The 20,927-nt window shown below is 38.4% G+C and overlaps 1 protein-coding gene across 11 annotated transcripts in view; it reads left to right on the forward strand.

Moving 5' to 3' along the window:
* The window catches only part of GAS2 (growth arrest specific 2), a 127,302-nt gene that overhangs the window by 63,456 nt on the left and 42,919 nt on the right, over positions 1 to 20,927 (forward strand). For all 11 annotated transcript variants that reach the window (XM_070273444.1, XM_023646178.2, XM_023646177.2 and 8 more), the window contains 2 exons: positions 5,257 to 5,398; positions 12,299 to 12,406. In XM_070273444.1, coding sequence (XP_070129545.1) covers positions 5,257 to 5,398; positions 12,299 to 12,406 — 250 coding nt within the window. The remainder of the gene's footprint in view (positions 1 to 5,256; positions 5,399 to 12,298; positions 12,407 to 20,927) is intronic.

Consider the following 20,927-nt stretch of genomic DNA (forward strand, 5'->3'; position numbering starts at 1 on the left):
CTAAAAGCATCAACATCACTCTGGAAACGACTCACCAAATGTCTCTGATTCTCTGCCATGTTCTGCTGCCTGGAAACACTTGGAGCAGCTCCTCTGAGAGCTCTGGGCTTCTCTGAGTTCTGAGACGGGAGAATGAGACCACTTATTTTTGTTCTCGAGGGTAAAACTCCCTTTTACTTTCAACCAAATAGAGCTATCACCACTGGGGAGTGAAGTCCCTCCGTTAATATTTCAGGAGCCGTTTCTGAAGGTAAAATGTGCCTGTTTGCCTCCGGAGAAGTAAAATACTCAGTAGAAGCAGGCCAATAAAACCTCAAAGATCCTTTTAATGACAGAGCTTTGATATTATTGCTGGAAAAAAAGTTACTATGAAGTCAACCTTTTTGCAGTCTGCAGAATGAAGATTAGCTTTATGATAAAAGCGAAAAATTTTTTGATATTTTGGTTTGGGGCCATAATCAATAATCAACATCATATGGAGCTTTTTTGTATTTTTATTTTTGAGTTCTTCCTTGATTTTGAGCAAAATTTATGACCATTCAAAAGAAATATACCTCGTGAATATTTTTGTTAGTCTCTTTTTTCAATCGATGACCTAATGAAATGTTACTTAAAAGAAAAATATTTTTATATGAGGCTTATTAATTAACTCATCCTATTTAAAGCACTTGACTCTGACTGCTAAGAATATCATGTGGGCGAAATTTCTTTCCAAATATGAATCTGTCTTTAAATGACTTTAAAACAGAATAAAATGGGTTAAAAACTATCATTTTGCAAGAATCTATAAACTATCTGTTACAGACTTTAAAAAGGGAGAGTTTCTAAAATCTGTGCCTCTAACTCTAGTAAGATAGGCCCCAGATGTCTTTGGTTTGAAAACTATAATCCACTAAATAGTCTGAGTAAATTTTATAGGTCAGGGCTCAGTTTGGGGGCTCAATTATTTCGTCTAGACTGATTTCAAAAGTGGTGTCACGTGTCAGAAAAATGAAAAGTCCATTCCTAGAATCTCATAGTAAAGTCATTAACCATAAGATCCTTTCCCTAGCACTTTGATTTTTGTTTTTTTTTCTTTTAATGAGACAAGAATAAAAAATCCCTTCCTTTTCAGTGTCCACCCCCCTTTCCCATCACTTGGGTACACAGATGTGAGGGTTTGGTTGGAGTGGATTCCCTTCTTGCTATCTTTCATTTGACCCTTGTTCAGTTTGAAAGCAACAGTTTCCTCTTCTCCCCCAAAGCTCTAAAATCTTGTAGTAGTTGGAAAGGAGTAGAAAACAGTATAAAGTTGTGAAAACCTCATAGACAAAATAGGAATGTGAAGTGGTATAGAGTTAATCATGGAAACCAGAAAGAAGCAGCCTTCTGGAGAGCAGAAAAAAGACCGATCTGATGACTAAGTTGGCTTGCAGGTGCGGGCTCCCAACCTAGGGGAATTCCATGATTTACAGCCTGTTGACATCTCCAGACAGACAGGAAGCCAATGAATCGTATTTAAGTGTGCATTTTGGGACTGGCTGACTGTACCTTAGGCAGCTTGAAGCATTCAAAAGCCAATATAAGCAGAGATTTGGGGCTTAGTGTTGATTTTCTGTGTTCAGTGGCATAGCTAATTTTCAGCATTCCTGGATAAAAAAAATCTCCAAGGCAAGGTTTTCCATGGGTGATTTCTTTACCAACTTCATTTAATCTTCATTCAAATTTAATCTACTTTGTATCAGTCATGGAATGGAGACTGTTGTTACTCTAATAGCATATATCTTATTATTTCACTTTGTCAAAAAAAGAAAGAAAAAGGAGAAATTTTGCAACCCATTCCTGAAAGGTGGCAGGAATCCACCTACAATTACAAATGAAGTCATATTTTCCAACAGACCCAATTTATACTTTCAAATATGATATTTTCCCTTATGATTGACTTTTAATTGGCTGTGAATCCTAGTGTGTCAAATTCCTCTAGCTTCACTGCCCAGTTTACGTTATTCTCTTATGAACATTAAACATAACGAAGTTTTATACCTTGGTGGAACTAAGAATTCAAAGAAGTCTCGAGAGATTGAAAAGGGTTGCCTGCTCCAGTTCATCCAACAAGTTGGTAGCAAAGCTGAGTGCATGGCTTGTCCTGCTACACTCTAGCACCGAGATATTTCTGCTGTTCCAGAATTCTAGGAAAGTCGATTTAAAGAAGGCCTTTATAAAACTCCTTTGTAAAGAAAAAAAACGACAGTAATAATATAAACGATAGTAATAATATTACTCTATGTCTTAATTTTGAAGCTGTTACTTTATGTCATTTGGTGGTATAATATATTAAAAAAATTAAGACACTGGTAAAAGTATCTTAGAGCTGCAGTTTCGTGGTCGTGCAACCTTTGGTATGTCAATTGTCAACAGCAACCCCAGAGGTTGTCATGTCTCAGACACTGTACTGGGCATGTAACGGGTACAGTTTTAATTTCTCTTAACAATATTAAAATACAGGAATTAGAATTTCCATTTTACATTGAAATAGAACTGAGGCTCAGAAATAACACATGCCAAGATGCCCAAATCTGCCAGACACATGGAAGGTGTCCAGTGGCAGTTGCTTTTCACACAGTTCCTCCTCCCTCCCTCCACGGCTGCATCGGACCTCCAGGGCAGGCCATTTTCATCTCTACTTTCCTGATAGAAAACAGACTCCTAGAGGTTAAGCAATTTGCTAAATTTAAGGAGTAGGTTAATGGCCCAGTTAGCTCAAGTCTACCTCAGGGAAGGATGAACATAGATCTCCATGTGAGAGTTGTTGATACTTGTCAAGGGTAATAAGACCCTTGGTTGAGTTCAGTGTAATTAATGAGGACTAGAAAGTAAAAAAATATATTTTAGTTTGGCTAGGGTTTAAAGTCTTGTAGAAGAACATTTTTTTTTTTGGTAAACTATTTATATACATTTAATATTGATATGTTTTATTAAAGTAATATTTTAAAGATCCAAACAATGAAACCAAATTCAGATTTGGAAACTGAAATTGCTGTCATATGAGAATACAGGAGTAATTTTTTTTCATTCAAACAGTAGCTATTAAGTACCTACTGTGTGCCAGGACCGATGCTAGCTGCTGGGGATGCTGTGAATCAGACAGTGGTCTCTACTGTTATAGAATTTGGAGTCTAGCTCACGTTTCCACTAATGTCCCATTAACCAGCTAATATGTATAAAAGGTTAAAAATATGATAAATGGTGCCTAGGTCTTTTAGCTAATGGTTTGGGTAAATAAGATTACTCTGTTCACTAGAGGCAGCTCTCAAAACGGCATTTGTTCAGTTGAGTTGTGCCAGCTTAAACTGTTTTGTTTTCCAGCTCTCAAAGGGTGCCTGACATATAGCACCCATCCTTACTCTCTGAATTCAGAAAAAATTAGAAGATGTAATAAAAGTGTGGCTGATGGAACATCAAATATCATCTTTACTACTGATGAGGTCTAAGCTGACAGACATGCTTAGTGTGTTTAACTGAACTCCAAAATTAGGCCAATCAGCTACCTAATCACAAGCAAAGATGAGTCAGGGTGGGGTTCCTGTGGAGGCCTCCCTGTGGGCAGTTTCTTCCCTAGAAGGAGAAGGGTGAACCAAGTCAAGGATGCTCCATTTATTTTTAGATTTACCAATTTTATAAATTGTTTCATCTTGTTGGAGAAGAGTGAGTAATGAAAGAGAGAGGCCAGGAATTAAACTAATCAAGCATCCTCCACAAGAACACGACCTCCAGAGTGGGGCCATTGCTTCCCCTGTTGGTAGAAGCGTGTACTGAACACGTGTGGGGATGGCAGGTAAAATAACAAACGCTAAAACAGGACAATAATCTAAGCTTTTACACTGGATTTTTTTTTTTTTTAAAGATTTTATTTTTTCCTTTTTCTCCCCAAAGCCCCCCGGTACATAGTTGTGTATTCTTCGTTGTGGGTTCTTCTAGTTGTGGCATGTGGGACGCTGCCTCAGCGTGGTCTGATGAGCAGTGCCATGTCCGCGCCCAGGATTCGAACTAATGAAACACTGGGCCGCCTGCAGCGGAGTGCGCGAACTTAACCACTCGGCCACGGGGCCAGCCCCTGGATGATGTTTTAATATACTATTCACTCTAAGGTCCTAGATGTATTGTCAACATACTTATTCTCTCTATATAGATTATGTATTCATAGATTATCCATAACCTATATTTTAATTTTCAAGTGACTTTTTTTCTCCTTTCTAACACGTGACCACCTGATTAAAATGTCAGGGAAAAATAGCCATGGCCTTGAAATCAGAAAACCTGGATTTGTATCTTTGTCCTGTTCCTAAAGTTGTTCTGTACCTTCTCTGGATCTGTATTCTTAATTCTGTAAAAATGAAAGGGTATGCCTAGATGATCCCAAAGGTCCTTCCCAACTGTCAAATTCTGGAATTATTTTTGGTGTCCTTCTCCTAGGTCAATTGATATGTATCTAGGAAAGCAAACCAATTGTAAATTTAGCCTAAGAAAAATATGATTATGGGAGATAAGAATGCTGATAACGACAGCTCTTTCTTTGAACTTCTCTGGCATTTATAATTTACAGCACATAATTTTTAACCTAAATTATTTCTCCGTTTCCTCTCTGTTCATGTTCTTTCCGAGTAACACCATACACGCTCTCATCATGTTCTTCAGAGCATAGCCTATAATAGACTATGTAAGTCATACTAGAGTGTTCTGGGTCCCTAGGAAGTATACAATTAACAGTGAACTTTTTCTCTGTTAATTCATTTAAGGATGTTTATTTTAGAGGATTGCTGTTTTCAAACTTGGCTATAACTCTCTGATTTTATTTCCATCTTTAACAAGCTTGTGTTCAAAATAGGAGTTCAATTACCACTAATATCATTAAAGCTAGTAAATCTGAAAGCTGAAGATGAAATTTTACATATTCGTGTTATTCACTCATTAATATATTTCATGGAGTACTCTTTAGTATTTTATTATGTGTCTCTGCTTCTATGTGCATATATATCTCAACATGCATAGGTATATGTGTGTGTATCTCTATCATCTATCCATATCTAAATCAGCTATATCTATTTTCTCTGCTTAACAGAATGCCAATTTAAGAACTTACCAATTTAATGCCAGAAAAAGTTAATATTATTTTAAAAAGTCAGCAGTTTGGTCCTATGTGTTCGTGATGAAATGTAACACGTGGTCAGTGTATCCTCGTGAGTTTGGCATGTGCATTGATCTGGTGTCTTTTCCAAGGTATGGCGTGGAGCCCCCTGGTTTGATAAAGTTGGAAAAAGAGATTGAACAAGAAGAAACCCTTTCTGCCCCTTCTCCTTCACCTTCTCCGTCATCAAAGTCTGCTGGAAAAAAAAGTACAGGCAACTTACTGGATGATGCAGTAAGTACAACTGGGCTGACTTCCTCTCGGCACTTAGAATTTTCTGAATTTCAAAACTCATTCTGTACCATCTCTTACCAGTCTAACCTTTACCTATTTCAATTTCATTGAAATTCATTTTAAAATCCTATGCAAATGTTTGTAGCCCTACAATTCGTTTTGAGATTCAAAACTGAGCCAGTCATTTAAAATAAAGTGGCACTTAATTCTGCTGAGTAGTATCTAAAATTATAGGATAATAAATCAACTTCCTGAAAATTGTCTTTGGAAACACTTCAGCCTTGTAGTTTTTGGTTCAGGGTTCCTCATTGCACAGATAAGAAGCTGAGGCTTGAGATCTTGGGGCTTGTTAAAGAGGGGGAGCAAACTTACCGCAGGGGAGAGAGCTGCTCTCTGGTGCCGCCTGCAGTGGGCAGGGTTCGGCGCCGTTTCAAGTGCTCTTGTTATCTGTAAGGCAGGCTTCTCTTGGAGGAAACTGAAACTTAGAAGTTGAATCACCTGCTGAGGGGAGGAGAGGCGCTTGGATTCCAACCCAGTTTTGTCTGTCTCTGAGGTCCCCAGCCCCCTACTTAGCAGACTCCTTCAGTCACAGTCTCGGGCAGCTTAGATTATTTCCTCATAATCACAGGAAACAGTTTCTAGATGTAAGAGCAAACAGGATGAATTCAAACTCTCTGGCTACCTCTGTTGTCTGTCAAGTCGTTCTTGGTTGTAAGTGGTGTGTTTGATTGTGTGTATGCATTCACTTCCCCGCACATGTATTTTGAGTGCAAATGTAAAAAATTGCTTATGTGTTTTATAGAAAATGGTAACCTCAGGAACACTAGACTGAAGTATAGCTCACATACACAGGGAGGTCCTTAGAAACCGGCACCAATCATCACACCAGCTCTGTGAGGCAGGCGGGACTGCAAAGGACAGCTGAGGGGTCCTTCTCTCAGGCTTGAGCTGAAAAGAGCTTGGAAAACGGCCAGTCGACACTATAGGATGCAGAAAGAGAGATTCCCCCATCTTTTTGCTTTCCTCTATATGACAGTATAACCCATATTGCCGACTTAGATGAAAAGAAATATAACAGTTTCTCTGAAAGATTGAGAATTCCCATTTCTGCAAACTCCAGCTTAGCCTGTTGAAGTATCTTAGTCAATAACAGTTTAATTTTCTTTTGTTCAGTCTACTCAGGAATTAAAGAATAGGCAGGGCATTTTAATATAATGCCACTGAAAGGGATTTTACAATCAAGGACTGTTTGTAAGGATAGGTCACATGGCTTGCTTGTCATAGTATTTCATTTTTACTTTGAAAGGAAATTGAATAACACTGTATTAATAGATGTGGTGCATTATTTATATATTGGTGAGAACAATTTTTCTTCTCTCTTAATTATATTTTTTGATTCAGCTTGCTTGAAGATGTCCCTTTAGTCTTTCTCTTGTAACTGTGTTTCTCTGGGGCTGCTATACTTGATCTCAGTCCTTTTCCTCTCAGCTGTCACTTCCATTCACTTTCTGTAGTGCATTATAGTTAGCCTGCTGGCCAACATCACCCTTACCCTCCTAAGGAAGGAATTACTGAATCAAATGAATTTTTTTGGTCCTCAAAGTATGATACCACTTTCTGCTGTTTGACACTGTTGACCACTCTTTTCTTGAAATTCTTCTACATGAACACTGTTGCTACCAGAATGATCAACCTAAATGCAGCTCAGATTTGATTAAAAGTATATAGGGGTTCCCAGTAACATCCAGGTAAAGCCCAAACTCACGTAAGTGTCATGTAAACCCTCCATGTTCTGGCCCAGTATGTCATTCCCGACCTTTCTGCCTCTGGACTCGTTTTTGCGTTCAGATGTATCCATCATGTACATGCCTGTTAACACCAAATTCCTAAGGGCATTTTATACCCTGGGTTATTCCTCACTTGCTTTTCTCCCCATGCTTCTGCCTACTTATCTTTTAATCTACTCTTCAACACTTTTCCATCTTTTAAAATTCCGGTTGTATGGCCTCCTATATAAAGCTTTTCTTGGCATTTCTCATCCCAGGTAAAATCGACAAACTCATCCTTGTACCCCAAAGATTTTTTTATATATTTAATATGGTATTTACCTTATTGGACATAAATATCCATTCTTTTCTAGGTGCAGTCCTTGTTCTCAAAGACGAGGACCATATTTTATTAATCTATATCCAGCGCCACGCTTGTTGGATAAATGATCAACGTGGGTAATTAAAGTTCAAAAAAGCTTCTCCCTTTTTCTGTTTATCTGGAAAGGCCATGTGATCTGGAAATACCATGCGCTCTGCTGTAGCTTTGCAGAGGCAATGTTGCCACTTGAAGCCATTTACATGAACCTGGGAGAAGTAGCTATAGAATGGTTCCCTTTTCTTCACCAGCCTGTGTCATGTGTGGCCACCCCTCATCCTTGAGAAGGAGAGAAAATGACAGGGGGGAGAAGTGGGCAAAACAGCTATGAAAGGGATTTTGGAAATGTTTTACCAAGACTGCAGTTCAGGAGAAGTGGAATGAGACAGATACCCTCTTTAAAACAGCAGGACTGTGACTCTGTGGTTGTTTTCCCCTCTCCAAGTTCTGTTCTCTCAACTGGAAACAATGAAGGGGATTTCAGAAAAACTTCAGTCCCCTTTAAAGTTTACCAAACAAAGTGTGGGAACATAATCATCTGTTTAGAAAGGGGTTTTATTGAATGTAGGAAATGTGCAACGTGGATCTTTCTGTACTATTGCCCTGTGGAATCCTATGTTCTGAAAGTCTTTAAACCAGCATTTCTCAAAGGATGTTTAATCAACACTAGCATTACCAGATGCCCCACTGGGAAAAGAATTCCGTGGTTAGGCTCGTTTGAGAAATACAGCTTACGGTAGTCCCACCTAGAGTTTGGCAGTGCACTTTGGCATATCAAAGGCGCTAGTGAGTTCCATAATAAGATCTTGTGTAACCTGGAATTTTCCAAACTTGTTTGCCGACAGAAGTCTCTGACAGTCTCCTTCATTCTCTGTTGGGGAAATTGCCATGAAATATTTGAATTCGGTTTAAGTGATAGTTTTTCACTGAAGTGTTTTAATTCAGGGACAGTGGAACAGAGAGAAAAATAATTTGAGCCTCACTACTGGTTTAAATCAGAGCTTCATCTGTCAAATACAAAAAGGAAATAGTTCCTATGGCAACCGCTTCACTGCATGTGAGGCGTAGATGGCCCTGGGAGTTGAAATTCATGGACTTCATCAGGTGCTTTAGGATAGGACATAACAGAGATTGCCTGCAAAGTTCCTGTGTTTAGTTACTAATATTGGCTATTTCTACTCTGGCAAAGTTATGATTTGCATCAAAAAAAAAAAAAAACAGAAGAAAAGAAGGAAGAGAATAAAGAGGAGTAAAATAAGAAAACAAAAAAATAGAGTAAAGAATAAAGAAAAAGAAAACAGAAATTTAGTAAGAGAGGCAATCCTGGGTTAAGATATCACATTCCAGTGACCACTTTCAACAATAACTGCCAGTTTTGAAACTTGAAATATTTCCTCACATTTCCTTGTTTGCTACTTAGGGGAATTGTGGAAAATTGAACAAAAAAATAGGTGACCCTTTATGGGGAGAGTACATCCCGCCTTCCTTTTATCAAGATATCATAAAAGGAACACAGTGGAGTCCATTCAGATGAACGTATTCTCCAGCTGTCCTGATAGATGAGTCAGTGTGATAAAATGGCGGGTCGGGTTTGGTTCTCTTCTTTGCGTTCCCTCCTGTGGAGCTGGTTCCCACACAATGAGCTGAATACAACTAAGAAACTGTTTTTACTTTCTTCCTCTTCTCCATCAACTTCCTCAGTCTGGGGATGAGAGATAGTATAATTCTGAGTAATCAGGCTCCTCTTGAAATCCCATTTCAGCAGAAAACTGGCTGGGTTCCTGGCCCAAAACAGAACACCTGCCAGACTGACTTTTCCCAAGGTAACGCAAGAAGCACAGATGTCATCAGTCACTGTGGACTTAACAGTCTGTTTCCACTGCCCACAGTCTCGTCTCGTCTCGTGTCTTCCACTTCTCCCTCCACCTCTCAAACAACTACAAAAAAACCCTTGATTATAAAAAAAAGCAAGTCCATTTTCAAAGCTAGGTAGGCATTAGAGAAGGGCAGGCCACTTGAGAAAATGCTTCTTGTACTTTACTTCCTTTGCTACCAACAGTTTCTGTGTTTTGTCTGAGAACGCTTCAAGGTGGAAATGTTTTCCTACATACTTGTGACTGTCATTTCTGAGCAGAGGAACCACTTGAACACCAATTTACTCTTTGCTCAATTACCACGCGGCAGTGAAGCTGTGCCAAACATGGCTCTCCTAAAGTTCAGGCCATGTGCTTTCAGGACGCTGACTGTCTGACTTCCTTCGGGATGGCCAAAGCCCTTCTCCCTCTCTCCTTTCCTCCCATCTCTTCCTCCCTCCCTCCCTCCTTTCTTTCCTTCCTTCTTCTCTCATGGAAGCCCTTATTGTGGTGGTAAGGAAAACTGTACCACTTCTAGCAATGGTATAAATTAAACATAATTTATATATATATATATATATATATACACACACATTGATATATTTTTTAAACATTTTTTAAATACATATAGAAAGAGATATACATAGAGGAACATGGAAAATGGCACACATTTATTGGTCCTATGACTCCACCCCCGCCCCAAATGTGGTTCTGCCTTATGGAAGGAAAGACGTTACTGTTACCCAACCTTTGTTCTTGTTCTCTTATCATCATCTTGTTCAAGAACAGCCTTCACAAAATCCCTAGGGACAGAATTCTGTGAATACTGGAGGAATGGGTGGCTGTATCTATGAACCGAGTATCAAATGGTAGGGTAAATTCAGAACTCAAAGACATGGGCCTCATCCCTAATTTAATGACATTAGGCAGTTCCCTCATTTTTCCGTGAGAGTTGTCACTAAGATTCTTTGAATCCAGTCTTAATCTGTTGCTCTGATTTCTCTCTGCATCCTGTATAGGTCCATGTTCTTACTTATTCAATGTGCATTTATTAAACATATTATATGCCATTAAAGCATTGTGCTTTATTTTAAGGATTTAAAACTATTTTCATGAAATACTATCTTAACCCTTAAGTAACTCACAATCTAGCAAAGAGACATCAGGGTTAACCAATAACTGGGCCGGCCCAGTGGCACAGCGGTTCACACATTCCACTTCTCGGCGGCCCAGGGTTCGCCAGTTTGAATCCCGGGTGCAGACATGGCACCGCTTGGCAAACAGCCATGCTGTGGTAGGTGTCCCATGTATAAAGTGGAGGAAGATGGGCATGGGGATGTTAGCTCAGGGCCAGTCTTCCTCAGCAAAAAGAGGAGGATTGGCAGTAGTTAGCTCAGGGCTAATCTTCCTAAAAAAAAAAAAAAAAGGGTTAACCAATAACTGGGATATAATTTGCTATGATAAAAATAAATACCAAGAACTGTAGCTTCCTATGTTGGCAGAATTGGGGATCAAGGGACTGATGAAAATACGTATCCTGAAACTGGTGCTCTTTGCCCCCCAGCAATAGTATGGGTTCTTCTCTGGAGGTCTTCACTGAGGCATAATTGTATAGTTCTTAAGTTTTGTTTCAAGATTCTTCCACCCTTTCTTGCTTTCCCTCTAGTGTCTCATGCTTCCATACCTTCTGGAACCCCTCTTATTCAAGGGAAACCAAGCTGTGTAAGTCCTTTACACCAACATGCAAGTGAGTTCGTATGTTACTCTTCCCACAGATTTGCTCAGTAGATGCTGATTGAAGTCAGACATTGAATTATTTGAGGGAATGACTGAATTTTTTTGGTGATAAAACTCTAGGAACCATATCTTTGTGGAAGAAAGAATTTGAGTGAGAAGAGTCCCAGCCACTTCCTTCAGAATCTAAATTTGTTCTGTCCAGGTTCTCAAATGCAGGTTGCACATTGTTTAGATCTTTCTTCCATGGAGACTTTAACTCAAAACACAGGAAATTATTGTTTTGGATTGTCTGGTTGGTTGGTTGGTTAGTGGAAGAGAGGACAGTTATGAGACACAAGATGGCAGGTTCCCAATAGAGGAAAATATAAACATACACCTTATTCCTAAAGACCTAAAATCATGGGCTATACATTTTCTTCTAATAGTCAAAAGTATTTATAAGCATTGTTAGCACATCATTTAGATTATGTATTTGTTAAAGAGTAGGGAGATAGAGAAAATAGAGATAAAATCTGATATTCAGACATGGATTCTACAAAAAGCATGTAACTTGTAAGATATTGCCACAGAAGTAGGTTTTGGTAGGTGGAGAAATTACTGAGATGGAGTGAATTGCTGGGTGAGTCTGGGTGAATTAGAGATGACTTCTTAAAGAAAATCTTGGAGTTAAAAATAAGATGAAACAATAATCTTATTAAAAAATTTGTTTAATTCTTATTTATTTAGAAAATGAGTAAAATTAATATCATTAAAGTTATAATGAGGAACATATACTCCATGTTAACATATGTTCTATTCTAGTTTTCAATATATTTCTCTTGGCAACCCAATGTATGTGCTCTTTTTAATCCTCCAAAATTGAGAACCCAGTTCACCATTCCTACACTGCCAAACGATTTGCTTGTCATTCTCCTCCAGCATCGTTAGCATTGTCATCATCCAGCTTGTGTCTGAGTGCAGTTATTGGCCTTTGGAAAATGCCTTCAGGGCCTGACCTTGACATTGCTAGGAGTTAATGTGATATTTCTGTGCTCACATCATGTCCATAGTCTGATACAGAACAAATTTCAGGCATTAATGGTCCAGGGGCCTTTGAACTCACGGAACAAATTTATCTAAATACGACCTAATTACGGAGAATGAACTTGCTGCTCTTCTATTTCAGGTGAAACGGATTTCTGAAGATCCTCCTTGCAAATGCCCGAACAAATTCTGTGTGGAGAGGCTCTCTCAAGGAAGGTACCGAGTGGGAGAAAAGATCCTCTTCATCAGGGTAAAGTTTTACTTTTCACTTGATATCTTGTCCTTTATGAGAATATTCAGGACTTAAGTTTGACATTATGGGGGAAACATGACCAGTGACTAAGCAGGAACTTCCCTTATGGTGCTTACAGTTGGATCTGAAGATACGAGGTATGAACATTTTTTAACATATCATACATAAATCCCTCTGAGGGCTAAATAAATAGAACTATCATTTTCTCTTTACATGCACACAAACACAGGCACCAAATAGATCACAGAGTTCAAATAAAATGAGGAAAAGGAAAAGATGAATTCCTTTTTTGTTGATACATTTTGTTTCAAAGGAACTCGTCCCCTCCCAATGGGACACAGAAATAGTCTTCTGCCCCGGTCTTCCACATCTCAAGTTTGGGAAATGATCATTCTATTGGTCCTGGTAACTTTCAAATGATTTGAAGATGATTTTTCAAGAAGTTTGGCTTATGAACCAGAGTGAGGATAAGGAAAGCTTATTACAATAGCATGGTTAAATGGTGACTGCCATTTCTCATTTAGTTTTCTGGGTTAGAATAAAGAAATGTGGACCTGTGCCAATGAAGGATTTGGTGGTCTCTGTCCATTTTACAGTCGTCCTAAATAAAAATCTGCCTAGATATCAGGAACAGTGTTAGAGTGTAATTGGTGGCTCAGTGAAGGAGCATTTCAGACCTTCGGTTATCATCTGTTTTGTTAAATATCAAGAGAATTTAACATTTCAGGTTTGCGACTTTTCCTAAAACCAAGAATTCTTCTTTTCAAAAATAAGAAATTGAAAAAAATAGCACTGATACCATCCTAGAAATCTGCAGTAAATAAGTATTTTTCTACTTTATTTTTTTAGTCATTCCCTAAAAGAACAGAGGTTATTCAAAGGAGATGTATTCTCTTCTCATTTCAATAAGTTAAAAATATCTTGCTTGTTACTTGATTTTGTAGAACAGAATGATTTGAATGTGTACGTCTAGGACAATCAATGCATATTCTTAACAATACTCAAATCAGTGATGGCCCGGTAGAGATTTTGTCAGTGTAAAGTATTCTTAGCTTCAACTTTTGACTGAAACTTATTTATATAAAAAGTTTTATTTAAGGCTCTGCAGCATGTTATTTGAAGACAAGTTTTATCATAATTAGGCTTCAGAAAGCAATGCCAATCATTTTGTATTTTAATCTAATTGTAGGTCTATGTTTATTGATTTAAAAAAATTTCCACATCATAATTGCTATTTTGCTTTGGAATGGCAAGGAAAGGGACATAATGAAATGTTGTTACTAGGGGTTGAGACCAAACTGAGAGGATGTCCTCACTAGGACAGAGAGTTGCGCCAGTCATTGCTTGTTGCTCTCTTGTTTTTTATTGCAAGAATAACATATGTGTTTATTTTAGCCAAGCTGCCTGCTTTTGCTTTAGTACCTTAAAAATAGTGATTTCGTATCTCCACAGATGTGTTTAAATTTTACCTGGTTGACCTTTCTCAGTTGAGAATCAGGCTCCTTTAAAATATTAGGCCCTGGAGCCTAGAATCCAAACACAGGGTTTTATTTATTTAAGCGAGTATTCCTTTTTATAGTAGACGTGTTGACGAAACACATGACTAATAAATGTGTACTTTTTCCTCTAATGTAACCTAATATTTTGAGGCAAAAATGCATATTACGTATGTTTATTTGTCTCAGGTCTTCCATATTTAGTCAATTGTGAAAGAATTTGATATCTATATTTATGAATACCAAATTTAGGTAGTATTTCATATTTAAGATGTTTTCCGATCTTCCATTTTTCTTTTCAGGAAATTGTTTCCTTTTGGTAAAATCTATCTATGTATTGTTTATAGATTAATTGAGATTTGCTCTACTGCAAAACATTGCATCAAATTCCTTAGTCTTAGCATTTGAATTTAATATCATTAACACAGCACAACATTTTGTACACACTCAGTGTCAGACTTCCAGTGTTCCAGATAAGACTGCAGTAACAGAGAGAACTGTAATGTGGTTATTCTCTGAGTGGCCTCACAAGTTAGGGCATCAAGCTGCTGTGACAGGTGTTTCGGATCCACGTTTTAACAAACTTTAATCATTCACCTTTTCTCGTTTTTGCACTGTCCACATATAATTCGTACTATTTTTTAAAACAGACTTCACTTTAAAATTGACCTATTTTACAAATTTTAATTTTTGTAAAAGGAAATTTTCTATCACTGCCTAAATTGGAAACTAAAACTATTTGTCAAAAAAGGAAAATATCCATTAATGTGTACTCATTGCCATCGTTATTCTTCAGCTTGCCAGGGGTCCATTTCCACCCAGATGGAGTCAAGTGATTCTAAGAAGGCCCCTCTCCTTGTCTCTGGTTGTCTCTAGAAGCTTTCTGCCTTCCAGTCCCTTGAGTTTTAGGAACTGAAAATTCACGGGCAGGTCACATGCACCTTGCATTGCTCATTTTTCCCCGATTTCCTCCTCTACGATGACTTTGTCGTTAGTACTGTCTAGTGGATTCTGACTCCTAGAGACCCCGTGCACAGCAGAGTGGAACCCTGCCCGATCTTTTGCTCCATCCTCTCCCCTTCCAGCGCTGTATGAGATGATGCTCCACCTCTGTTCCTAGGGTTTTCATGGCCAATTTTTTCAAAAATGGCTGGCTAGGTCCTTCCTAGTCTGTCTCATCTGGAAGCCCTGCTGAAACCTGTCCACCACGGGTGACCCTGCTGGCATTTGACATACTGGTGGCAGAGCTCACAGCAACATGCAGCTGCCACAGTATGACGGCCCACAGATGGATGGTGTGTTTCTCTGACCAGAAAATGAACCTGGGCCGAGGCAGAGTGCTGAATCCTGTTAACCACTAGACTGCCAGGAACCCTACGTTGCATGGATGAACTAGAAGTGTCTCATTGATGTGTACACACTTTGGCTGGCACTTTTGATTTGTGACAGGGACTATATTTAATTGATTGTCATTCTGTACTAACTCATTGTAAGGAACTGGCAGTTATTACTCAAAAAAACTCAGAGGTATTCATTTTTTGAATGATCATATGATTGTTGCTGCTAATATCTTAACTTTGTTTCTTTGAACACCTGGATTAAGCAGTAAGTGCACATAGTCAGATTCTCCAGCATACCAGGGGAATGGTCACCTCACAGTGTCTGCATTGCAGTTCTGGGTTCAAGTTTGCATTTTTAACATTGGCATATTTTAAACTTTGTCATATCTCTTTTATTTATTTATTTGGAGCAGAAGATTGTCCCTGAGCTAACATCTGTGCCAGTCTTCCTCTATTTTGTGTGTGGGATGCTGCCGCAGCATGGCTTGATAAGCGGTGTATAGGTCCACGCCCAGGATCTGAACCCTTGAACCCTGGGCTATCGAAGAAAAGCATGCAAACTTAACCTCTACACCACTGGGCCAGCCCTTGGCATATCTTTTTTTAGGCTACCAAATATGGTCATATTTACTACATAATACATAATAAGGAGATGCATTTATACATGTTATTCTATAAAATATACATACAATGAAATATACATGGTGTCTTAGCATTTATTCCTAGTTCTCTCCATCCTGAGAACAGCAGTGTTTTATATGGTGAAAATGAACCTGTCCATGCAAAGAACAATTTAGGGTCCTTTAAGACTGTGAAGGGCTGGCCTGGTGGTGCAGTGGTTAAGTTTGCATGTTCCACTTCTTGGCGGCCCGAGGTTCGCTGGTTTGGATCCTGGGTGCAGATATGGCACTGCTTGGCAAAAGCCATGCTGTGGTAGGTGTCCCACGTATGAAGTAGAGGAAGATGGGCATGGATATTAGCTCAGGGCCAGTCTTCCTCAGCAAAAAGAGGAGGATTGGCAGTAGTTAGCTCAGTGCTAATCTTCCTCAAAAGAAAAACAACTGTGAAGACTGTTGACTTAGCTCTTGCTTAAAGGTGACACAATTACCAAACACTGACTCTGAAGAAACTAGCCCTTAGAAGGTCATAAATACAAGATTGTCTTAATAAGTCTGTATCTAACCCATTTTACTCTTGATTTAGTCTCCTCAGTTTGAACCAGAGTTAACAATTTTATTGCTAACCAAATTCCAAGGTGTGTTGACAACAACCACTCACTTTACTTATGTCTGGTTTAATGGTTACTATGTATATGAACACATCTTCTCTTTATACATTCAAACAGATACAATAACAACAAATAAGAATGAAAACTCTAAGATTGTGTGCAGATTACAGAGAAAGAGCCCAGAAACCATTTTCTGCAGAGGATATCTTTGCTATGCATCTGTCTTATCTGTGGGTTTCTAGAAACCAACGTGTGAATAGATACTTTGCCTACATGGCTATCTAATGTGCACTGATGTGGATGCATCTCTATGCTTAGGTAGGCATCTTCGTTTATGTGCAGACGTCTCCATTTAAAGGTGAGGGATTAATCTCTACCCAAATATAAAGAATCCTTTAGTATAAGGAAAACCTCTGAGGTGTTTGACTGTGGCTTTTAGGCAAACATGCTATTAATCCCTTGCCAAAATGGGAATTGTCTGGCTTCCAGCTTTTCAAAAATAATTTCTCAAAGCCCTACTTTCACCCTGCTCCTTCCAATGAGCAACGTGGTTTTTGAACTGTCTGGTGAACAAGCGAGCTAAATGCAGCTAATTTGTATCTCTGCAGTGCTCCCCTCCAAGGTATAAATATTTCGGTTATTTTTCAGTGAGTTTTGAATTTGGACAGTGATGGTGAAACCTCCTTGCTGATTTCTGTGGTAACAGATTTGGGTATTACCATTTAGCCATGCTATGTATCTTTGAAATGTAAATGGATGGATCTCAGGCCTAACGTTATGATTTTGAGGAGGAGAGAAATAAGAATGTTCCTTTGTTCTTTTGTTCATTCAGTTAGTTGGTATCTACCGAGGCTTCCAGTGTGAAGATGTCAGTTGGCGATATAAATCTATATAAACTTGTAGAAAAGGTTTTCAGAAATATGTCTTAGATGCCATAAAGTGTCGATACTATTTGATTTGTCAACCTCAATTTGAGGATGACAATATTCTATGTCAATAGTCTGACAGTAACTTTTGAAAGGGATCCCCAGGTAAGTAGCATCAGCATCGCCCGAGAACTTGTTAGACTTGCGCCTCCTCGGGCCTCACCCCGACCTCCTGAATCAGAAGCTCTGAGGGTGGGGCCCGACCACCTGTGCTTCAGCAAGCCCTCCAGGTGCTTCTGATGGGTGCGGAAGTTTGAAAGCACCAATCTAGAAGAAAGGAAGGACTATATGAAGGAAGGGACTCATTGTACAACGATGCAGTCAGAAACCCTGTGCATGTCTGATTGTGGAAGAATGACTGTAACCATTCAGATAGTAGAAATGACCATTTTGAAGACTTCTACATATTGTTGTGTGGAAATACGGAAGATGTAACATTAAGTGGAAAAAACTAGACTTTGATATTGTATTTACATATGCAAACACCTCTGTATAGAATTGATACTATGTAATTATGATTAAGACTTGAAGGGAACACAAATAATACAGAATAATTTTTCTTTGTTGAGGGCACAGAATTATGAGTAAGTGATTTTTTTTCTCTTCTGCATTTACTTCTGATGATGGCATTAGAAAACATGAACTCTTTAAAGAAGAGAAGTCAGCAACCTGATACGGTTGCAGATTTGAGAATAAATAAAAGGACTTTTAAAAGATGTCAAGTTAATTAGCTGACTAATTTTTCCCATAATAAAATTAGCCCATTTTTCTGGTCCCTTACCTCAGCTTCCCGTCTTCTGGAAAAGGGTGGGAGGTTTATTGGTCATGGTGTTATTCACCAGCAAGGACTTTGCGTTTTCTTGTGAACTTGTAGCATATTTTTCCCTGGATGAAGCTCTTACCTTTTCTTATCTTCCTTTACTATTTTATCTCCATTTTGGAAACTCACTCAGATGTTTTCGGATAGCCCTAGGAAGCTTGCAAACATCTGGATAATGTCCCTTTGCTTTGCAGACCCCATCAATGAGCCACTTCCTTAGTTTTCTCTCTCTTAGTCATTAAAGCTTGAATCATTTGATATCCCTTTCCTTTAAGGCTCAAATGTAATGACATGCAAATAACCTATTATGATAAGCTGATCTGTGCTAATGCATGAAGTGGATGTAAATGGCTCTAATGAGTAGAACATCCATGGGGAAGATCTTTACACTCCGCGTAGTTGCTCTAATGTTCTGGTTGTAGGACTTTCCAGCACAGCAGCAAGCCATTGGGGTCACCTGTGGTAAGGTAGCTGACTTTTTGTGCTACTTGCTTTGGGCACTAACATGATGAATACTTTTTAACTTAATTACAATTTGTCACTACTCTGACATTGTACTTTAGCATTGTTCAAAGTGTGTTCCAACGAATAACAGCTCCAGAAGATGTTCAAAGATATTATTTGTAAAGAGGAGTTATCATGATAAAGAGTTTAAACAGGCTTCTTTAATAACTCTTGTTATTGATAACTGACTCTGTTAGCCTCCGTCTGAGCATGTGATAGATCTCATTTTAACCTCTCAACTCGGCGAGGTAAATACTGTTGCCATTCCCATTTTACAGAAGAGAAAGCTGAAACATGGAGGTTGAATAACTTCCCAAAGTTATCTAATGAGGGGTGAAAGTGGGGTCCAATGACCTAACTCTTGAGTTTGTGCTCTTTACCACTACACCATACTGATTTATTTATCTGGGATTATCTGGGATTTCTTGGAGGGTTGAATATACTATCGTGATCTATTAATCCCGAGAGTGAGATGTACTACGTAGCATTTTCCAAATGTGTCTGACCATAGAAATGGCCTTCCTCCCACCTTTTTTTTCCTGGAGCATCATCCTGGGCTAGGAGGTCATGAAAATGTACTTTGGGAGATATTATAATTAAAGCAAATTAAAAACATAATTTGCAACCATAGAATTATATTGAAATGAAAGTTCTCTACATTTTGCCAGGGTTAAGACCCATATATATTGAAGCACTGGTAGGAAATATTGAATTTATACTCATTTTTACCTTCAAATTCCATTTGGAAATTATGATTCAAGGAAACAACTGGAAAACCTTTAAAGGAAAGACAGCTAAAATTTAATAAGTATCATTGGTGCCAGGCATTTTAGCAAATGCTTTAGATACGTTGTCTCACTGAATGCTAACACACAGCTGGGAAATCGTTTTTATCCTTTTGTTACAGGTGAAAAGACAAAGTCTTAGAGAGGTTAAGGTCTCAAGTAAGTCATATGATAGACAAAACTGAGGTCCTGCCTCTCAAACCCGTAGCACATTCCACTCCAAGCTGCTCCCTGTGGCATGTCCGTTACATGCAAATATTTTCTTCGTCGGCTTAGTCCCCTAAAAAGGACCTGAATGTTCTTACAATATATTTTAGGCTCAGCTATATAGTAGGGCATTCCTTAGACCATTTTTATCTTAAAATGTTCAGAATGCGAAGGGCCTTACAGTTGCATACTCTTACATACTCAATAGTGCCTACTGTAAAGAAAGGGGTATAATGTGTTTGCCTGGCTGTATTCTGATAGCAATAAAAATTATAACAATATTTATTAAGTGTTTACTTGTATACCAGACGCTGTTCAAAATGCTTTATATGGCCTGTCTTGGTTAATAGGCAAAACTAATTAGAACTCTATATATCGTAAGATGTATTGTCATCTGTACTGACAGCTTTTTAATAGAAGTCAGAAGATAATTTTTCTATATTGCCAGTATAGTCTGGTTGAGTCTTCTTGCTAATAATAGATATTTTTTCAGTGGATTGATATTATTTCAGGACATTTTATAGCAGGTCTTCACAGTTGGGTAAAACCATATGAGGTTCGATGCTAACTCTCTGACAGTTCAGAGTATTTTTTTTTCACGTTTTAACAAATGTGACTAGTTAACGACCCTAAAGAAAAGACAACTAATAATTTAACTGGAAGTTGGCAAAGAGATTTGAAACATTATGGAGTCACCTTCTTTGTACTTCTTTTGAATTAAATCATCTCAGATCAATGGAAAGGTCACACACACTGTTATTGATTCTTTGTAATTTTTTCTTTACCATAAAAATCCTTCAGAGTTATACCTGTGTGGTAAAAATCAACCCATGTAGCAAACCAGGCAAGAGAGGCACCAGAGCTCTGTTGCTATAGCAACCCAGCCTAGCAGTGTCTTCTGGGACTCCTCTAACGGAAGGTCCAATGATAGCGAGTGATATTACTTTCTTTTCTGCTTTTATGACACATATTGATTTACTATGAGTAACAAGGATCATGGTTCAAATTGCATACCTTTCCTGGTAATGAAAAATGGGCTGTTGTGTAAAAATGCAAAGGAGTTTTAACAAGTAGCAAGGGGAGTAAAACTTCCATTTATCTTAGTAGAAATGTGGCACCGACAGCCATTATTTAGCAACTGAACGTCAAACATTCATTTTTTGAATAACATGAATATAAACCTTTCATCTAATTTAACAATTTACGGGAGCA

Source organism: Equus caballus, chromosome 7 (assembly GCF_041296265.1).
Source record: "Equus caballus isolate H_3958 breed thoroughbred chromosome 7, TB-T2T, whole genome shotgun sequence".
NCBI classification, from domain to species: Eukaryota; Metazoa; Chordata; class Mammalia; order Perissodactyla; family Equidae; genus Equus; species Equus caballus.